Source organism: Pseudorasbora parva, chromosome 23, assembly GCF_024679245.1.
Source record: "Pseudorasbora parva isolate DD20220531a chromosome 23, ASM2467924v1, whole genome shotgun sequence".
NCBI classification, from domain to species: domain Eukaryota; kingdom Metazoa; phylum Chordata; class Actinopteri; order Cypriniformes; family Gobionidae; genus Pseudorasbora; species Pseudorasbora parva.
Genome location: NC_090194.1, coordinates 16,716,961 through 16,739,613, shown reverse-complemented (window position 1 = coordinate 16,739,613; position 22,653 = coordinate 16,716,961). Strand labels below are relative to the sequence as shown.

General features: G+C 38.2%; 2 protein-coding genes across 3 annotated transcripts in view; one reads left to right on the top strand and one right to left on the bottom strand.

Moving 5' to 3' along the window:
• Positions 1-92: 92 nt before the first annotated feature.
• On the top strand, positions 93-19,599 carry trappc13 (trafficking protein particle complex subunit 13). 2 transcript variants are annotated; one of them, XM_067432801.1, is made up of 13 exons: positions 93-294; positions 3,749-3,817; positions 6,241-6,340; positions 7,950-8,034; positions 8,124-8,251; positions 11,906-11,978; positions 12,264-12,308; positions 12,668-12,685; positions 14,842-14,975; positions 15,778-15,976; positions 17,339-17,439; positions 17,526-17,673; positions 19,326-19,599. In XM_067432801.1, the coding sequence occupies exons 1-13, from the start codon at positions 249-251 to the stop codon at positions 19,431-19,433; spliced, it is 1,254 nt and encodes a 417-aa protein (XP_067288902.1). In that variant the 5' UTR covers positions 93-248; the 3' UTR covers positions 19,434-19,599. The 2 variants fall into 2 exon arrangements, with proteins under 2 accessions (XP_067288902.1, XP_067288903.1); XM_067432802.1 differs by lacking the exon at positions 12,668-12,685 and having other exon boundaries at positions 94-294.
• Positions 19,600-19,736: 137 nt separating this feature from the next.
• sgtb (small glutamine rich tetratricopeptide repeat co-chaperone beta) overlaps positions 19,737-22,653 on the bottom strand; it is a 29,569-nt gene continuing 26,652 nt past the window's right edge. The window contains exon 12 of the mRNA XM_067432803.1: positions 19,737-20,870. The gene's annotated coding sequence lies outside the window, so the exon portion shown is untranslated. The remainder of the gene's footprint in view (positions 20,871-22,653) is intronic.

The window sequence follows — 22,653 nt, the reverse complement described above, 5'->3', positions numbered from 1 at the left end:
CTATGTTTTAAAACGAGTAATCTAAAAGGCGTTTCAATGATTTGCGGCTCATGAATTAATTAGTCTGTTAGCTCATGAGTAAACTAGTAACAGAGGGGTTTTTATCACAGACAGAATGGATATGTTGTTTTTACTGACGGCTGCGGATTCGCATTTGTCTGGTGTCGCTGAAACGCGGTTTGTCCCTCTTGTAGTCGCCGTCAGCAGCTGATACGCAGGTGAAAGGTCAATCCAGTGGAGCAGTCAGGATGGATGTCAACCAGGCAAAACAAGAGCATTTGCTTGCATTAAAAGGTACTGCGGAGCTTAACCTCTTCTCACTCTAGTAGGTGACAGAGCAGTTGAACGCCTGAACAATGTTGCGTGCTTACGTTACTTACATTCATTCATAAATCCCGCTGAAGGGATCATCCCTGCTAGTTGCATGCTAATCACTTCTGCTTAGTAACGTTACAGATCTCATATCTTGCAGCTCACTACGTTTGAGGCTAGGTACATGTAACATGTACCGAGCCTACTAAGTACTAACTCAAAAAATCGAGACACACTAGTAAACATGTAACATGTTAACTAGTGTGTCGAATTTTTGAGTTAGTCAGTCAGTCTGTGTGTCTAGTAGTTTTCTCCTGCTATAATTCCCCCATGACAGATGCTGTTTTGTGACATCATCGGGTACACAGATTGCTGTCTTTTATTGATTCTAGTAATGAAATTGAGTCTTAGAAATTATGCTTTATTATTCATCTACATAATCTCTTCAAGGTTGAATGTCAAATAACCCTACATCTGTCATATACTATCCTCTTAAGGACACAGGGAAAAAAGTTTTTAGAATTGAGTATTTTTCATGTCATTACATTGTTTAGAGCATTATATATATCTACTACGGCTACTCACAGATCAGGTAACCAATTAGACCTTGTCTACACACGCAACTGCTCCACGGACAACACTTTAGTTACTCCATTACACACCTCAGACCACTTTCTCATCACTCTTAACCTCATACTGACTCCTGATACAACACGCACTCCTACACAGATTACCTTTCGGCGTAATCTACGCTCACTCTCTCCCTCTCGCCTATCCACTATGGTATCATCTTCACTCCCTCCACCTGCTCAGTTCTCAGCACTGGACGCTAACAGTGCTACTGACACTCTTTGCTCCACTCTAACATCCTCCTTAGACAGTTTTTGCCCCCTTTCATCCAGACCTGCCCGCCCCACCCCATCTGCCCCCTGGCTGTCTGATGTTCTCCGTGAACATCGCTCTGGTCTCAGGGCGGCAGAGAGGAAATGGCAGAAATCTAAAAACTATACTGACCTTACCTTGTATCAGTCTCTTCTCTCTTCTTTCTCTACAAATGTCTCCACTGCTAAAACAACATACTACCACAACAAAATCAACAAATGCTCTGACTCTCGCAAACTCTTTAAAACATTCTCCTCTCTCCTTTGTCCTCCTCCTCCCCCTCCTTCATCAACTCTTACAGCTGATGACTTTGCATCATTTTTCACAAACAAAACAGCTCTCATTAGCAACCAGTTCTCCTCACCACAAACTGGCACACACATCTCAACAGCTAACACGAACACACTTCCATCCTTCTCTCCGCTCTCCGAGGCAGATATTTCTAAACTCATCCTTTCCAATCACCTACTACCTGTCCACTTGATCTTATACCCACTCACCTCCTTCAGGCTATTTCTTCTTCAATCACTCCTGCACTCACTCACATTGTCAACACTTCTCTTCACACGGGAACCTTTCCCACAGCATTTAAGCAGGCTCGGGTAACCCCACTGCTTAAGAAACCCTCTCTGAATCCAGCACTTTTAGAAAACTACCGACCGGTATCCCTTCTGCCTTTCATTGCAAAGACCCTTGAGCGAGTTGTGTTCAATCAACTCTCTATGTTTCTTGAACGGGACAACCTCCTGGACAACAACCAATCCGGCTTCAAAAGCGGCCATTCGACTGAGACTGCCTTGCTCTCGGTAACTGAGGCACTGAGACTGGCAAAAGCAGCTTCCAAATCCTCAGTGCTCATTCTGCTGGATCTGTCTGCTGCTTTTGACACAGTTAACTACCAGATCCTCCTGTCAACACTTAAGAAGGCGGGGATCTCAGGAACTGCTCTCCAGTGGTTCAGGTCTTACCTCTCTGGTAGGTCCTACAGGGTGTCATGGAGAGGTGTAGTGTCTAAGTCACATCATCTAGCTACTGGGGTTCCCCAGGGCTCAGTGCTTGGACCACTTCTCTTCTCCATCTACATGTCATCATTAGGTTCTGTGATTCACGGATAACACGGCTTCTCCTATCACTGCTATGCTGATGACACTCAACTCTACTTCTCATTTCAACCAGATGATCCTACAGTCAGTGTTCGTATCGCTGCCTGTCTGACAGACATTTCTGACTGGATGAAAGAGCATCATCTTAAACTCAATCTTGCAAAGACAGAATTACTTGTTTTCTCAACCAACCCAGCACTTCATCAAAATTTCTCCATTCAGCTTGGTTCATCGACCATATCTCCATCAAGGACAGCCAGAAACCTTGGAGTTGTGATTGATGACCAGTTAAACTTCACTGACCACATTACTACAACAGCCCGGTCCTGCAGATTTGCTTTATACAACATTAGAAAGATTAGACCCTTCCTATCAGAACAGGCTGCACAACTCCTGGTTCAAGCTCTTGTTCTCTCCAGACTGGACTATTGTAATGCTCTTCTGGCTGGGCTTCCAGCATGCACTGTCAAACCCTTGCAGCTGATCCAGAATGCAGCGGCGAGAGTGGTCTTTAATGAGCCGAAGAGAGCGCATGTTACGCCTATCTTCATCAAACTGCACTGGTTGCAAATGGCTGCTCTGCACTGGTTGCAAAATTTGATCACTGATCATTTTTAAAGACCAAGGAGAAGTTGTTGTCCTGGCGAAACCTCAAAACAAATGATATCTCTGGAAAGCCCTGTATGTGCGGTTTACAGGACATCTAGTCTGGGTAAAACGGTCACAACTTGTCTGTGGGATAGTGTAGCTAAATTCAGTAGATAATTAAGTCAACCTGGTGTTGTTCTAAAGCCCTATTACATTTTTTCAATCATAAAAGAAGAATTTAATTAGCTATGTTGGTCATTTTTGACTGCTAAGATCACAAGTCTGACTATTTAGCCTGCTCTAATCATATTTTGTATGTGTGTTTATATTGTGTGACACAAAAGTCCCCAAGTTGTGATGAAGTAAAACATTTGAACAAATTCAGAAAATAAAACTGTTTTTTTGGTCTTACTGAACCATTGGTTAAGCAAGTACAATTGTAGATATACATGGTAATACTGTAGAACTTAATTTTATTTTATTCAGATTTTAACAAATCCAGGTTCAATGAAATAATTTCACAATAGATCATAATTTGTTGTATTGCTGAGGGCTAACAGGGATGTGAATACTTGGAATAAGACATCTAACCTTAATTATTAACCTTATATTGTAAACACTGCTTTATGGCTATGTTGGTCTTTGGCTCAACTGCATCAACTGAGCATTTAAAGTTACACACGAATGGATAACTACACGTGTCTATACATTTTACACAAGTTGTTACTGTTACACTTGTCAACCTTAAATAAATCTAAATAAAAGCAATTAGACCTTCCAAGAGTTAAACATATTGTTCTCATATTGTTCTCACTATTTCATATTAACTTCTGTTAATAAGTCTCTTATGTTTCTCTTTCCAGTGATGCGGCTAACCAAACCGACGCTTTTCACAAACATGCCGGTAACGTGTGAGGACAGAGATCTTCCAGGTACAATCCACTGATGCTTAAATCGGTTATGTAATAACATAAATGGCCTCTAACATTGTTTTGCTCCATTGCTTTGGCAAAGTATCCATCAAACGAACTAACATTGAAAGTGTGATTTGGCTTTGTGCCCTTACCAAATCGCAAAGACTGTGATTTTAAAGTTATAAAGTCTGTTTGCAGTGTATGTATGCTCACACTATCCCTTAATAAAAGCTCAACTGCAGTTTCCATTAAAAAGAAAAAGCACAATTGCAGTTTTCGTCAAAATAAAAGTCTTATCTCTTGAAAGTGTAGAAATTAGGACAGAAGTGTTGTAATTTCCATACTGTAGCGTAAAGTAAAATAATATACTTATAAAATATTCATGTTCATAGGAATAATGCTAATATAAAATTATTAATATTCTTGTTTTTGTTTTTTTTGTTTTTTAACGAAACCACCAGTGTGTATGACAGAGACACTATATTACAAATAAAAAGAGGTTTAAAGGGTTACTTCACTGCTTTTTAATATTAAACTGTTATTCCCTTAACTAAAACGAGTTGTTACATACCTCTCTCGTCTCAGTGTGTGCACTTAATCTCTCTGGCGCGCGGTGATGATCTGATAGCATTTAGCTTAGTTCTCTAAGCCCAGTTCATTCACTATGGTACCAAACAGAGATCAAGTTAGAAGTACCAAACACCTCCATATTTTCCCTATTTAAATACAGTTACACAAGTAGTTGAACGATCAAGTATGGTGACAAAATAAAACGTGGTACTTCTCCAATCGGATTAAAAAGGAGAACTATAATGTATGGCGGATTAGCATTTCTGAGAGTACTTCGGCTCGGCGCAGTAAAAAGTCCTGGCCGAAAAATCTTTCCTCACATCTCCCCCTCACTCTCTCATTTCTGTTAATAGGGAGATGTGAGGGAAGATGTTTCGGCCGGGACTTTTTACTGCGCCGAGCCGAAGTACTCTCAGAAGTGCTATTCCGCCACACATTATAGTTCTCCTTTTTAATCCGATTATACACGCGCCACGTTTTATTTTGTCACCATACTTGATTGTTCAACTATTAGTGTAACTGTATTTAAATAGGGAAAACGTGGAGGTGTTTGGTACTTCTAACTTGATCTCTGTTTGGTTCCATAGTGAATGAACTGGGCTTTGTGGGCTAAGATAAATGCTATCAGATCGTCACCGCGTGTCTTAAGTGCACGCACTGAGACGAGATAGGTATGTATCAACTCGTTTAAGGTAAGGGAATAACATAGTTTAATATGAAAAGGCAGTGAAATATCCCTTTAAGTCCATTTGAAGTTCAGGTGCATGTCAATTCAACAACAAAAACATAATTGTTGATGATTCCCTTAAAATTGTAATTGTGAATATTAATTACGATTATCACAATTTACATTGAATGATCCCATTGTTTGGAATAGCTTTATGTCGTAGTTTGAAGCGACTGCATGCCATATTGTTAAATCAAAATAAACAAGTCAAAATATGTCAAATATACATTGGTTTGGTTTCTTTTAAATAAAAAAGTATATATATGCATGGCATTTTAATGCTATACTGAAGCTAAAATTGAAACAATGCGGAAAAAAACAAGAAATTGACGATTACATAATTCATGATTACAAATCCGATTACTTGTGCAGCCCTTATTCAGCGACTTCTTTCTTTGTTCAGTTTACAACATGGGTTGGAGCTCTTAATTTTGAACTCTTCAAAATCCTTTGGGAAACACTAAAGTATTTTGCTAAAACACTTGTTGTTGTAATGCAACACATGAAACCGTTGCTGAGTGCAGTGCTGAGCTTCTCTGAAAGCTATTAGCAGCAGATCCGTGTCTATGAGAGGCCTGGTATAATGCTGCTCCCCAATATGGCCCTATGATATATCAGCAGTTCGCAGTGTTTGTTTTCCCTTTGCAGGTAACCAATGCTCTGAAATGCGATCGCCAGCGGCCGTGCTCCAGAACCGCATGTCACTATGACAGTTCTGAGTAGCACTTCTATATATAAAAGGGGCTGAAATATGTTCCCCTATAAATCTGCGTGAATGAGACTGTAATGTTGGAAACATGAAGTGAATGGAGTGCATCGGATACCATCTCGTGTATGCTTCTGATTTGTATAAATAGTCAGCTGGCTTGCATATAGTTTTGTTTGGTTATTACTCATAATTTGATGACTCTTACTTCATGATGTTATATTTGTCATACAGGAGATGTTATACAATTGGAGATTTATACATGTTGGCAAATCATGGCCTGTGACCAACATGTGTAGCCTTCTAAAAGTCTCAACTATACATAAATAAGGCACAAATAAAAAGATCTATTGATTTAGATAACTAATCGGGGTCTAAATCTAAGAGCCGACTGTCAGTCAAGAGGTTTTATAGGCTCCACATATCCCATGTCTGCAGGTGATTTGTTTTTACGACTCATGAAAGATGATCCGTCTACCGTAAAGGGGGCAGAAACACTAATCCTTGGGGAAATGCTCACGCTGCCTCAGAATTTTGGGTAACGTATAGATTTAATAACTGAAACTTGTATGATTCATTGTTGAATTTATTAATGAGTTCATGGCACTTTCCACCAACATGGTACACTTTGGTGTTGAATTACTTTTTAAAAGATTTAGAGGCAAAAATCACATCTATATACTGTATTAATACATACACTTACCGGCCACTTTATTAGGTACACCTGTTCAACTGCTCCTTAATGCAAATATATAATAGGGCAGCAACTCAATGCATTAAGGCATGTAGACATGATCAAGATGACCTGCTAAAGTTCAAACTGAGCATCAAAATGGGGAAGAAAGGTGATTTTTGGTTGTTGGTGCTAGATGGGCTGGTCTGAGTATTTCAGAAACTGCTGATCTACTGGGATTATCACACACAATCATCTCTAGGGTTTACAGGGAATGGCCTGAAAATGAGAAAATATCCAATGAGCGGCAGTTCTGTCGATGAAAATGCCTTTCTGACGCCACAGGTCAGAGGAGAATGGCCAGACTGGTTCAGCTGATAGAAAGGCAACAGTAACTCAAATAACCACTCGCTACAACCGAGGTGTAGAAGAGCATCCCTGAACGCTCAACACGTCAAACCTTGAAGCAGATGAGCTATAGCAGCTGAAGACACCGGTGCCACTCCTGTCAGCTAGGAACAGGAAAATGAGGCTACAATTTCTCACGGACTCGCTAAAACTGGACAATAGAAGATTGGACAAACGGTGCCTGGTTTGATGCGTCTCGATTTTTGCTTCTGCATTCAGGTGCTGGGATGGTTGGCGTAAACAACATGAAAGCATGGATCCATCCTGGCTTGTATCAGTGGTTCAGGCTAGCTGGTGTTATGGTGTAGGGATTAATGGGTGCGCATGGTTTCAACGGCACAGTCAACCTGAGTGTTGTCGATGCTCATGTCAAAAGCCATTTATGACCACATCTTCTGATGGCTTCTTTCAGCAGGATAATGCACCATGTCACAAAGCTCAGATCATCTCAAAATGGTTTCTTGAACATGACAGTGAGTTCACTAAACTCAAATGGCCTCACGGTCAGCAGATCTCAATCCATTAGAGCAGCTTTGGGATGTGGTGAAGATTCGCATCATGGATGTGCAGACGACCAATCTGCAGCAACTGCGTGATGTGATCATGCCAATATGGATCAAAATATCTGAGGAATCTTTCCAACACCTTGTTGAATCTGTGACACAAATAATTAAGGCAGTTCTGAAGGCAAAAGGGAGTTCAACCCGGTACTAGCAAGGTGGACCTAATAAAGTGTCCAAGAGTATATATACAGTATGTATAATATTTTATTAACATAACAGTGTAATGTAAAATTAAATCACCTTGCATGGTAAGCTAGTTTTATACTCATCAAATTGTTAAAAAGAACACTATATGCATGTATTTTTGTAACAGTGTTACAGCATGCAAATGTCACATACACAGAATAGAAAATATATCCTCTCATATAGTATTTCAATCAACCTCCTCCTGTAGTTAATGATCATCGGGTCCTGTGTCCTATTAGTGGAAAGTGCACATGCCCATTTGAATCCCAAAGGGTTCCAGTGATTCAAAAAATGCATTTTCACCATTTCCTGTACAGAAATATTTTCCTTGGCGAGACCTTCTCCAGTTACATCAGCGTGCACAACGACAGCAGTCAAGTGGTCAAAGATATTCTCGTAAAGGTAACGGCTTGTGTGAAGTAATACAAAAGCCTAATGTTATTGTCAGTTTTCTTGTCTCACTACTATCCCATTATTGTGTCTCTTCGCAGGCAGACCTGCAGACGAGCTCCCAGAGGTTAAATTTATCTGCTTCAAACTCTGCCGTTTCAGAACTCAAGCCCGAGTGCTGCATTGATGATGTCATTCATCATGAAGTCAAGGAGATCGGGACACACATGTAAGTAACTTCTGACAGACTCAAAACTTTCAAAGCCTTTAGTCCATTAATGCAGGGTAGCGTTAATATAATTGTAGCAAATAATGAGTTTTTGGAAAGAATCGAATGGAGTAGTCCTTTCACAATCTAATGTTATTGTTAAATACTAGGGCTGTTAATCGATTCAAATAATTAATCACGATTAATCGCATAATTGTCGTGAATTAAATTGTGATTAATCGCAAGTTATGTTGTAAATGTATCTTAAATTAAGTTTGAATTAAAATTTTAATACGCTAATCAACATGGGTATGGACAAATATGCATGCTTTATGCAAATGTACGAGTGAAACCATACTTATTCAATAATAATCAATAATACAGCATGAAGACTAGACATGTATCAAAGGTCATATATATTTATCAAAGAACTTGTCCATGTCTCTTAAGCGTAAGCTTAAAAATTCAGAATAAGCAGTGATTGCTCTCATTTTAAGAATATAAATAAAGGGAGTTTTTACACTGGCAGTTTAATTCAGAACAGGGCACAGTTCATATGAAAAAATTGGTAATGTGAAAGCTTTCATGCAGACCTGAGACCGCACCAGTACCACACCATACCTGGAGGAGGAGGTCCATATTCCACCAGTAGGAATATAGTGTGGCCCCTTTAAGAGATGCGCGTTCCCTATTGAACTGCCGGTATTTTCTATGTGTGTGCCTAGCTTCAGTGCATCGCGCTCGGACTACAGAGAATGTGCTCGGTGTAAAAACTTACTTTTCTTTCGAGAGTACTTTTCTCCTAGAGTCTAAAAAAAGTTCAACAGAAAATATGGTAGCTTGTAGGCAATAACTGCACTTTTGGTTTAGAATAGTAATATTAATATAATCCAATTTCTTTCCCTATTAATGTTTGCTGCTGCATCTTTACGTCTAAGGCTTATCTCGATTTCTCAAACTATGTGCTGCCACGGATCAAACAGAAAATGCGTGTTAATAATTTTAGTGCTGTTAAAATGAATTTGCGTTAACGCGTTATTAACTTTTACAGCCCTATTAAAAAACAAAAACTATTACAACATTTTAAGTAATTTAAATAACAAAAGCTGAAATTAAATAAAAAATAATTATTAGATGACGAACTTAAACTTGAAAAATATAAAAAAAACTTATATGAAAAAATTTGAAGTTTTAAGTTGAAGTACTACTAAAATGATTAAAAATAAAACTGAAATAAAAATAAATTAAAGCTAAATGGAAATATAAATATTATAATAGCTCATAACAAAGTTACTACAACTTAAAATAAAAATACATACAATTTTTATAAATACTATCATAATATATAAAATAAGAGTGCTGTCAAAACAATTAAGCACGATTAATTTTAATAAATTTTATTAATATATATATATATATATATATATATATATATATATATATATATATATATATATATATATATATATATATATATATATATATATATAATAATAAATACAATACTATATATATGTATATACAGGTCCTTCTCAAAAAATTAGCATATTGTGATAAAGTTCATTATTTTCCATAATGTAATGATACAAATTAAACTTTCATATATTTTTGATTCATTGCACACCAACTGAAATATTTCAGGTCTTTTATTGTTTTAATACTGATGATTTTGGCATACAGCTCATGAACACCCAAAATTCCTATCTCAAAAAATTAGCATATCATGAAAAGGTTCTCTAAACGAGCTATTAACCTAATCATCTGAATCAACTAATTAACTCTAAACACCTGCAGAAGATTCCTGAGGCTTTAAAAACTCCCAGCCTGGTTCATTACTCAAAACCGCAATCATGGGTAAGACTGCCGACCCGACCCTGTCCAGAAGGCCATCATTGACACCCTCAAGCGAGAGGGTAAGACACAGAAAGAAATTTCTGAATGAATAGGCTGTTCCCAGAGTGCTGTATCAAGGCACCTCTGTGGGAAGTCTGTGGGAAGGAAAAAGTGTGGCAAAAAACGCTGCACAACGAGAAGAGGTGACCGGACCCTGAGGAAGATTGTGGAGAGAGACCAATTCCAGACCTTGGGGGACCTGCGGAAGCAGTGGACTGAGTCTGGCGTAGAAACATCCAGAGCCACCGTGCACAGGCGTGTGCAGGAAATGGGCTACAGGTGCCGCATTCCCCAGGTCAAGCCACTTTTGGGCTACAGAGAAGCAGCACTGGACTGTTGCTCAGTGGTCCAAAGTACTTTTTTCGGATGAAAGCAACTTTTGCATGTCATTCGGAAATCAAGGTGCCAGAGTCTGGAGGAAGCCTGGCGAGGAGGAAATGCCAAAATGCCTGAAGTCCAGTGTCAAGTACCCACAGTCAGTGATGGTCTGGGGTGCCATGTCAGCTGCTGGTGTCAGTCCACTGTGTTTTATCAAGGGCAGGGTCAATGCAGCTAGCTATCAGGAGATTTTGGAGCATTTCATGCTTCCATCTGCTGAAAAGCTTTATGGAGATGAAGATTTTGTTTTTCAGCACGACCTGGCACCTGCTCAAAGTGCCAAAACCACTGGTAAATGGTTTACTGACCATGGTATTACTGTGCTCAATTGGCCTGCCAACTCTCCTGACCTGAACCCCATAGAGAATCTGTGGGATATTGTGAAGAGAAAGTTGAGAGGCGCAAGACCCAACACTCTGGATGAGCTTAAGGCCGCTATCGAAGCATCCTGGGCCTCCATAACACCTCAGCAGTGCCACAGGCTGATTGACTCCATGCCACGCCGCATTGAAGCAGTCATTTCTGCAAAAGGATCCTCGACCAAGTATTGAGTGCATAACTGAACATAATTATTTGAAGGTTGACTTTTTTTGTATTAAAAACACTTTTATTGGTCGGATGAAATATGCTAATTATTTGAGAATTTTGGGTTTTCATGAGCTGTATGCCAAAATCATCAGTATTAAAACAATAAAAGACCTGAAATATTTCAGTTGGAGTGCAATGAATCTAAAATATCTGAAAGTTTAATTTTTATCATTACATTATGGAAAATAATGAACTTTATCACAATATGCTAATTTTATATATATAATATATTATGTACACACACACTTATTTCACACGCACTATATATATATATAATATATATTTCATACACACTTGTACATTTTATATACGTGTGTGTGTGTGTTTTTTATATATATATATATATATATATATATATATATATATATATATATATAACACACACACACATGTATATAAAATGTACAAGTGTGTATGAAATAAGTGTGTGTACATAATATATAAAGATTATATAAAGGTAGATGTGAATAATTGCGATTAGTCACGTTTAATCGACTTGACAGCACTAAAATACCACTGCCACAAGCTGTAGCAAATTCATACTCAGTTCTGAACAAACCCAGTTTTTCGCAAAATACAAATTTCATTTCAGTGGGTAAATTCAAGTCCCTCCCCAACATTTTTTTGTTTTTATATCCTCTAAAAGTATGTTAATCTCAGAAATAGGGCAAATTACTGGGGTAAAATTGGTTTCAAAGGATGTTATATGGTACCATAAATAGATATGATTCATCAGGACAAAAACCTACACAAATAAGAGATGTATACAACACGCTGTTGTCCTCACCATGTTTGTGTCGGATCATCTGATTCCAGCTTGGTCTGTGCTGTCAGTTACACCACTCAGACTGGAGAGAAGCTGTACTTCAGAAAGTTCTTCAAATTTCAGGTGGGCTCATTTCCTCCTCCTCTGTGATTGGACGCCAGCTCTACGCATTTCTCGTAAACCATTTTGCACAGAGCTGAGACTTTTAATTTACACTAAAGCTAGACATTTGAACTGAGATCTCATGCTGCTTTAGACATCCAGAGAATAACCAGCAGAGTTGAAGAACGGAAGCTAGGTCATTGAAAGCAGTCTTGAGTTGTGTGATAAATTACATTTTACATGGATTCTGTTGAGGTAGAATCAAACTGCAGCTCAAACTTCAGTTTTAACTCTATTTTGAACCAGGTTCTCAAGCCTCTAGATGTAAAAACCAAATTCTACAATGCTGAGGTAAGTTTACATTTACCAGTTTACCAGTTTACAATATTTAGAGAATATATATAAGAGGAAATTTCTCACTTGTAGTCTATAGTATTTTCATTGGTCATACTGTTTATCCTTCCTTTCTGCACTGCCTCGCAGCTTTTGAAATAATTTATAGTGAGGCTATGCTTTTTAAGAACCCATTTTATACATTTTCATTTGTTTCATTTGATATTCCTTTTGTAAGTTGTGTGTGTTTTTCATTCATAATTCACCATTTTGTTCACGTTTATGCTGCCTCCAGAAGAAAACTGACATTGTCATTTTCTGGTGCATGTAACCTTCACTTTTCTAATGTTTATTTTTGTGTTTTATTCCTCCATTAGAGTGACCTCAGTTCCGTGGTAATTGTTTTCCTTTCTCATTGCAACTTTTTTTTCAGCATAACCTGTTTCTTTTCTTCTTCTGAGCATTTGAAACAAGCAAGGGGAAAACATAGGAAAAGTATTTTGATATTCAGATAACAGGGCAGTACTGTGATGGAAAAATATGAGATTATGTTCAGAAATCCAGACCTATCCTATTAGTAAAAGTTATTTTTCTAATTCATCATTATTGCAAAAACCTTTATTTCATTCATGTTAAATGACACAAAGTTGCTGTATTTTCTGTTGGGAAGATTTTAGAAAGGCTACATTTACATTACCTACAGCAGTAGCCTAAAAAACCTAAATAGCCTTTTTGGCTATTGGTTATTTCTAATTACCAAAAGGCAATGTTGTTTCAAAAGCTGGAGCAGATTGATGGACGGATGGATGGATGGATGGATGGATGGATGGATGGATGGATGGATGGATGGATGGATGGATGGATGGATAGATAGATAGATAGATAGATAGATAGATAGATAGATAGATAGATAGATAGATAGATAGATAGATAGATAGATAGATAGATAGATAGATAGATAGATAGATAGATAGATAGATAGATAGATAGATAGATGTACTGATGGATGGATGGATGTACTGATGGATGGATGGATTGATTGATAGATAGATGGGTTTATGGATAAGGGATGAATGGATTTATGGATGGATGGATGGATGGATGGATGGATTGATTGATGAGGGATGGATGGATGGAAATTGATCGATGGATGAATGGATAGATAGATAGATAGATAGATAGATAGATAGATATATGGATGGATAGATAGATAGATAGATAGATAGATAGATAGATAGATAGATAGATAGATAGATAGATAGATAGATAGATAGATAGATAGATAGATAGATAGATATATGGATGGATATATGGATGGATAGATAGATAGATATATGGATGGATAGATAGATGAATGGATTTATGAATGGATGGATTGGTGGATGGAATTATGGAAGGATGGTTAATTGGATGGATGGATGAATGGATAGATAGATAGATATATGGATGGATAGATAGATAAATAGATTTATGAATGGATGGATTGGTGGATGGAATTATGGATGGATGGATGGATAGATAAATTGATAAATGTATTTTTAGTGTTTATTTTTATAGATTTAATCAATGATATTTAAAAATAGAAAATGTCTTTAGATTTAATTATTTGTACATTTTCAATTTAACAAAAAAAATATTTGGCCAAATATATCTAATTGTTTTTAAATAATAAACTGATATATAAACTGAAAATGAAATGAGAAATATTTTTTTTCTGTTTTCCTTTGCTTGTTTCCTCTCAAAGCTTTCGCTGTACTGCTCACTCATCTTACCAGTGCCAAACTAAATCAATTAGACTTTGTGTCTAACTGGAGAAAACATTCACTCTTTTTTTTTCTTAGGCTGGGAGAAACTGATGCTTGATCTTTTATGCCAATGAATGTTTTCTTTGACAGATTTAAATCACTTTTGTTTTGAAATGCCAAAACCCACGTTAACAGTTTTATATTACATTAGTATCAATAATAGTTGTGTGATGAGTTTAAAGACTTCTTTAGATTGACATGTTATAGTCTCATTTCAAATGCATCTTTGCAAAACGTGTGATTTTGGGGCTATTGAATGAATCAGGCTTGGCATGGGATCTTTGCTTCATGCTGTAACAATAATAACAATACTTCTGTCAAAAGGTGCTGTTGATCCACAGGCATGAACTAACACCAACTTAAAATAATACTAATCTACCGGCCGGAGATCAACTGGGCAAAAAGCTGCTTTATTTTCCTCTCTGCATAAATTCAATAAATTCCACTTAAACTTATCTGAAGAACTTGATTTGATGGGCCACATTCAAAGAAATGATTGAAATGATGATTAATTTCAGTGGCATTCAGAACCGAAGATATAGTCCTGTTTATTGAGATATCACTGAGTTATAAATGTAGTTAATTCATATGCATTAAGTCTTCATGTAGAGCCCTTCAACTTAAGTATCCATCCTGGATGAAGTGTATAAAAATACTTTTATATACAGTATAATACTGCATGAAGTTGTTTTGATTGGATCTCAGCGGCTGGTCTGATTTGATGCATTTGACCTTTGACCCTACAGACGGATGAGGTGTTCCTTGAGGCACAGATCCAGAATATCACTACATCCCCAATGTTCATGGAGAAAGTGTCTCTGGAACCTTCTATGATGTACAATGTCACTGAGCTCAACAGTGTGGCCTCTGGGGAGGAGAGGTAACCTTTCAATATAGTGTTGCCCTTGTTTTGTGCATCTATTTGTGATATACATACAGTGCCTTCCATAAACATTGGCACAATTAGTAAATATGAGCGAAGACAGCTTTTTAAGAATGACTTCAGTGCCGTTCTTTGTTCTTTTCTCAGAGAAAAGCTTAACTCCAAGTCTTCCAGAGTCGCGGTCAAAGCTGATTCGAAAGACCGCCGTTCGCCAGTTTGTGTGTTTACTAGAAGCATGCAAGCGCAAGTCGGCCGTCATTATGTTAAGCCCCGCCCACAGACTATACATGATGTGATTGGCCCGACCAGAGTTTGGAGTTTACAGTTGAAATGTGTATTGAGAGTTGCTAGACGACACTTGCGGCAGATTAGATTTGCTGCCGCTAGGGTGCGACTAGATTTCTAGGCTAGTTTAACGTGTATTGAACCCAGAATATTCCTGTTAATTGTAGAAACCTTTATGATCTTTTGTGTAACCTTGTAGTTAAAGTGTGGTCACATGGGCGACATTTTGGGGACAGAAAAGGCCCATTGTCTATTGTTAAAAGAGTAGAGATGTATGACGCACGATCACACAAAAGTCACTTTCAAGACAAGCAGCTTTCTGTTTGTCAGTTGATGTGACAAACTTGGACCCATTGCAAAATCTTATGCCCGCACACTAAATTCCCAATGGTGTTCACTCCCTATTGAAACGACTGGGATTAGTCTGTGAAATTTCACTGAACATATGTAAATCTGCACCTTTAAATGGTCCAGCAACAGACATTATGTGCAACTTTTTCTCTGATTTCTGCAGCGAGTCAACGTTTGGGAAGATGTCGTATCTGCAGCCCTTGGACACGAGGCAGTATTTGTACTGTTTGAAGCCTAAGCCAGAGTTTGCGGAGAAGGCCGGGGTCATCAAGGGGGTGACAGTGATCGGCAAACTAGACATTGTGTGGAAAACCAACCTTGGGGAGAGAGGACGTCTACAGACAAGCCAGCTACAGAGAATGGTACACTGGGTTCAGAGTAGATTAAACCAAGCTATTTTAAAAGTGCCCCTATTATGCTTTTGCAAATATTCCCTTTCATGCAGTGCGTAATGTAGCTGTCTGTGAATGTGAAAGTTCTGCAAAGTCAAAAGTGCACGATAAATAAAGTAATTGTCTTTATTTATTAAAGACAATAATAAAGAATCGACTCTGAACAGCCTAAACAAGTCATCAGGAATTCGAACCCCACCTCTGTTGTTACGGCTTCATGTCGCTGGGTAACTCATTTGCATAACGGCCGCCAATGTTCTTCCGACTGCGAACAACTTGACCCACCCTCAAACACTGTAGCTAGCTGCTGGTTCCTGTTGTTTACATGTTGAGAAGACACTGTTTTCTTCTCTGCAAAAACACTTCCGAAGGATGAGGTTGTGAAGAGTCAGTGTTAAAATGACCACAGCGATACAACAGCAGCATAACTTTTCGACGAATGCTTTTCAAATCTCTGTGAGGTCTAAATGGGATTTACAAAACACTTATCCATTTAAAGATGGGACCCACTTTATTTTGACCAACACAATTGACACAATGGCTTGTTGATGGACATACACATACTTTTGTTAATTCTGATGGTGAGGAATTACAGTTGCAACATCTCATAATGTACATCTAACTGAGTAGCGTATCCCTGAGAAACGTCCTGCTCAAGTTGTCCTTGCGATGGAGCTTTCGGTTGAATAACTAGTTCTTCCGATGTTTCATCATTGGATTCATGTTTGGCTTGATATTGCGGCAGTGGCTTAGTGGTTCATGTAGGTTGTCTAGAAACCGGAACCGGTTGGTGGTTCAATCCCAGCTCCACCTGACCAAGAGTCCATGAGCAAGACACCTAACCCCAGCTGCTCCCGACGAGCTGGATGGTGCATTACATGGCTGACATCGCAGTTTGTGTATGAATGGGTGAATGAATGTGAGGTAATATAAAGTGGCCAAGTTTGGTGGCCATGGGTCTGCTCTGTTGAAAGCGCTATATACTGTAAATGCAGTCCATTTACCATGGTAAAATCAACATTATTGTTACTGTTTTTACAGTGTATTCAATCGATCAGCGTGTTTTTGACACGCTGTAACGGTAGACCAATCACAACAGACTGGGCCATCTGACCAATCAGAGCAGAGTAGCTTTCAGAAAGGAGGGATTTAGAGAGACCGAATCATTTGGGAAAATGTTGTAAAATAGCATAATAGGGGCACTGTAAAAAATTATATATTGGTTATTATAGTTATTTAAATTAAATCTTTCACCAATCCCTACAACACAAATCAGTAAGACATTGTCTGTAGGTTATATAGAGCACAATTCATTCAGGCCTTCTCTTCTAGGCTCCAGGTTACGGTGACGTCAGGCTTTCCCTTGAATTCATCCCAGACACGGTCAGTTTAGAGGAGCCCTTCGACATCACCTGTAAAATCACAAACTGCAGGTAAGAGCAGGGCTGAGAGCCTATCAGGTTATAGATGAACTCTTCTGGAACCTGCCAGCTTTAACCAATGTTTTGCCTATTGTCAGTGAGAGGACCATGGATCTGGTTCTGGAGATGTGTAACACGCGGTCTGTCCACTGGTGTGGGGTGTCGGGCAGACAGCTGGGTAAACTCAGCCCCAGCGCCTCCCTGTCCATTCCTCTAAAGCTCCTGTCGTCCGTTCAGGGTTTACAGGTAAAATGACATTTTTCAAAAATTAGGACACCCTTCTTAAAGCTACTAAATTTAATTTAAGGCAATTTGTGATGAACAGGTGAGTATGTTGAACCAATACATTTAAAGATAAGGAATTCTTTGACAGTTAAACGTGTTATATAGCCCACTGAATCATTCTCAGACTTCATGCTGACAACAATGGACGCACTTGGGAGAGAACTGTCAGGTGACTTGCAATACTTTTGCTAGACAAACAGCAGGAGAAAAACCATGTGAGTGTCTCAGAGCCAGCAAAAGCTATGAAAAGAGAGACTGTTTATCACTCAGAGTAAGATGCAGCCTGCAGAAGTGATATGCACGGTTGTTGTCCACACTGGAACTACCAACCGTGGCAAAAGCATAAAGTCAGTTACCCTTTTCAAATGCCCATGTTTACAGAATATGGACTTCTGGGAATCCATACAATGGTTGCATGAGTGCTTTATCAATGCTGTCATGAATTCACACACCACTGTGTGATAAAAAAATAAAACAGAAGATGCTACCCTCTCCTCCTTCCCTGCATTGCTGTGCTTTTTTTTTAATATGCCAATGATGATATGCATTCTCCCATGGTAAAAAACCTTCCGTGGACATGTATTTCACCCACTTTTGGGCACCTGTGTGGGATTCTGTAGAGATGAGTGGAGCAGCTCTCCCTGTTAAAGATCAGGCCATTTAAGAAGGTCATCATCCATGAGTTAAACAGTACCGATGTGACCGTTTGTCATGAACATGTACACCGAGAAGGGTCCGAGCAGTATACTTAAAATCATGGAGGACACTAAGTGCTAGAATATTATACATTAGGCAAATTAAATTTAGGGTGTACTCATTTCTGCAATAATTCCTTTAAACAAAATGAGCCAATTTACTTCTTTTACGGATATTAAGCACATATATTTCTCAAATGATATTAAAGTATGTGTTTAATACATTTCAATTTTGCCTTTCTTTACATTAATTGTATTACTGATCATTAAGAAAATACATCTTTTGTATTTGTTCATAGGGGGTGTACTCATTTATGCTGTGCATGTGTGTTTGTGTATATATATTGCCGAAACAGATTTTTATATATATTATATACTGCCGAAATGGAATGTGACTAGCTGCAAGGAAAGTAGTTAAAACTTCTTAGCAGATCTAGGCAGGTGGTTCTGTGGAAGGTGGAGGGCTAGGAAAATTCCCATGGTGCACTGCACTGAGTTGAGCTGGTTTGGGATGGAAATAAAATTGATATACCTTTAATAGAACCTGCTCATAAGAGTTTCATGACTGAACTATATATATATATATATATATATATATATATATATATATATATATATATATATATATATATATATATATATATATATATATATATATATATAATTTTCATTCATCAAATGCAATCATACATATAACCCACAATTTTGTATCCTGTTTTCTACTTGAATTCAGAAACCATTTTAGCGAGATTTACCAATTTGGTATGTGATGGCAAATGCTGTCAGTTATTTCACATACAAAGGGGCCAATCATAACGGCAGTCATTTACAGATTGGTTTGTCTTAAAGGTACAGTAGCAAAAACTAAATGAACTATGATCCATGATACATCTGTGTCATTTCTGTTTTTCCTTTTAGAGCATATCAGGACTGAGGCTAACAGATACCTTCCTGAAAAGAACATATGAATATGATGACATCGCACAGGTCTGTGTGGTGTGTCCTTACACGAGTCCAGAGAGTTGAAACCCTGTGGCATTTTGCACTGTCTTTGTCAATGGACCAACTTCCCATCTGTTCTGCATCTATTAATATAACATCTTTTGCTCTTTACCTTTAAGTTTGTTGTTTTAAAATGTCATTTTTAAAGCCCTTAATCACGATTTTAACTGTTAATGTAAATAAAACCTAAATTAAAAATCAGCTTATGTAGTGTGTTAAAACATTTATAAGGTTTGCTATGCAAAAGTGGGTTGTTTGGAATCATTTTTCCAGTGGGTGATAAGCATATATCATGGTTTGCCACAAAGGACGCGGACATCAACAGAATGATTTCAAGACACATTTATTAACATTATTTTTTGACAAAAACATTATACTGTTCTGTGTTTTAAGCATATTACATAAGCTTCAATCACTCATCTGACTGCAAATATCCGATTATGGAGCATGCAAAAGAAAATTGCAAATGTTGAGATTATGAATATGCTTATTATAGCAACATTTTGTTGTCATTACCAGTGAATAAAAGGAACAGGACTGTTGAAGCAGCCGATAATACCATACACAAATGTCTCGTGTTCCTAAAACGAACAGAATATGTATTAAAAATAATCAGACAATGTGATAAAGAGTTAGTTCACCCAAAATTGACAACTCTGTGACCATTTATTCCCTCTCATGTCATTGCAAACAATGAGTGAATTGTCATTTCAGAGGTGAACTATTCCTATTCAATGTCCTTGGATATTAATAACATGGGCCCTCATCTAGTTAATTGGCATAAACATAAGATCAATCATTCGTTTAGTAAAATAAAGTCAACTCTGATGTGTCATAATCAGCTACATTCATAAAGAGAGGACTGAAACATTATCTACTCAGACAAACACAAATAAACCGCACTCGGTTATGTAGATCATAGATATGTGTATGTAGATTCCATAGTCGACCGTTCCAGTCGGTGCGCCCCGCCATTTTGCAACAGTCAGTGAAACCACCAAAATTTTAATTCCAGAAAAAATTGAAGGCTAATATGACATGTTTTTGCTTTTACCATAGTAGGGTTGTGTAGGCTAATGCCTTTGTCTTGTTGTAATGTGTTAGTTTTAGCAAAATCATCTGCTGAAGTCTTTCATACATGTGTCTTACTACAGTTACAGACTCTGTCAGCTTGATTTCAAATGTTCACGGACCGGCTTTGACCGTTCCAATATGGCGGGCGGCTTGCGTATAGCAGCCTATTAAAACAGGCAGCTAATGAGGCATCTATGCATATATATCTATGATTAAGATAATGTTCTCCTTGTATAAGGTGATTTTAAATGTGTTTTCTCCTCTTTCCTCCTGATGTTTCCGTATAAAGTGCCATTCTCTCCATCTCGGGTTCGACTCGAATAGAAGAATGAATTTAATGATTGCACTCACGACTCTTTTCCACCTGCCCTCCTCTGATTCTTGATCCTGTAAAAACCAGAAGATTTATAGTTTTCATTATTCTGCAGGACACACGGGTGCGTAAACATAAAAGTCCTGTCCATGGAATATATTTACAGCAGTATAAATGTTATAGGAAAATCCCTACTAGCTACAGACAGTGAAAAGAGGACTGAGAGTCCAACAGACTCAATAGATTTTTTTTAAGAAATGTATTTAGTAAATACTATATATAAAATACAAAAATACTTAAATCAAAAAACAAAAATACTTATAAGTAAATCGGATTCAAGCCTTTAATTGTTTATTTTCCTGTTGACCGAATTATTTCAGGTCTACACCACCATGTTCAATTTGTAACCATGGTAAAGGCTTAAGGAAGGAGGTGAGAACCGAGGAACGTTCAACATAACTTTAATAATATAAACAAAAAAAAGTAAAGTCCCTTACACTGGATTCACACGGGGCACCATCGATGCTTGACAGAGGGAAGCTTGTTGCTGACGTGACGGTCATAGTGACAACAGTAACAAAAGTGACTTTTGATATAAGAAGACTGCAAGTTTCAGAACTGAAAACTTCCTTATTAGTCATGAAGTTAATGCTGGTTCTGATAGAAAGGTGTCAGAATACACAGCGCAGTTTGTTGTGTATGGGGCTGCATAGCCGCAGACCAGCCAGGGTGCCCATGCTGACCCCTGTTCCCCACCTAAAGTGCCAACAGTGGGCACGTGAAAGGTAAGAGGTGGCCTGGTCTGATGAATAACATTTTCTTTTACATCACGTGGATGGCCAGATGTGTGTGCGTCACTTACCTGGGGCACAATTGGCACCAGGATGCACTATGGGAAGAAGGCAAGCCGGCGGTGGCAGTGTGATGCTTTGAGCAATGTTCTGCTGGGAAACCTTGGGTCCTGCCTTCCATGCGGATGTTACTTTGACATGTACCACCTATGTAAGCATTGAAACACCCAAACATTATTCCCTGGTGGCTGTGGCCTGTTTCAGCAGGATAATGCGCCCTGCCACAAAGCAAAAATAGTTCAGGAATGGTTTGAGGAGCACAATGAGTTTGAGGTGTTGACTTGGCCTCCAAATTCCCCAGATCTCAATCCAATCGAGCATCTGTGGGATGTGCTGAACAAACAAGTCTGATCTATGGAGGTCCCACCTCGCAACTTAAAGGATCTGCAGCTAACATCTTGGTTCCAGATACCACAGCACACTTTCAGGGGTCTAGTGGAGTCCATGCCTCGATGGGTCAGGGCTGTTTTGGCAGCAAAACAATTTTAGGATTGAGGTCATAATGTTATGACCGATCGGTATATACAGAAAGTTACACCGGCCTCGCTCCATTCTCATTACCCCGCTATTCTTGCCACACCGATCAAAATTTTATTTTATATTCTCACGCATGCGTCGACTTTGCGTCAATAATTTGGTGGATAAAGTCGTTATTTTGATTTTTGTAACTATTTTCGTCACATTGTAAAATGATTGTACAGCCACTGTAGTGAGATGGACTTTGTAAGGACGTCTTTAGTGCCTTTATGGGTCTTGTGAGTGGGTCTGAATGTACTGAATGACAATGGAGGCCTTTCTGAAGCCTTTCTCAGCCATCAGCTTTCAACAAAAAATATATTCATTTGTGTTCTGAAGATGAACGAAGGTCTTATGGGTGTCCAATGACATGAGGGTGAGTAATTAATGAAATAATTTTCATTTTTGGGTGAACTAACCCTTTAATCACTGATAATCTGCCCCTGTAATCATAATTTGTGTGAAATGGAATACAAGCTTGTGTTGATTT

Bases quoted from the DNA above. Each gene is read 5' to 3' on its own strand.
- trappc13 (XM_067432801.1), top strand. From the start codon at position 249: ATGGATGTCAACCAGGCAAAACAAGAGCATTTGCTTGCATTAAAAG. The intron at 8,035-8,123 runs GTAACGGCTTGT...GTCTCTTCGCAG, and splicing joins TCAAAGATATTCTCGTAAAG to GCAGACCTGCAGACGAGCTC. The intron at 15,977-17,338 runs GTACACTGGGTT...CTTCTCTTCTAG, and splicing joins CAAGCCAGCTACAGAGAATG to GCTCCAGGTTACGGTGACGT.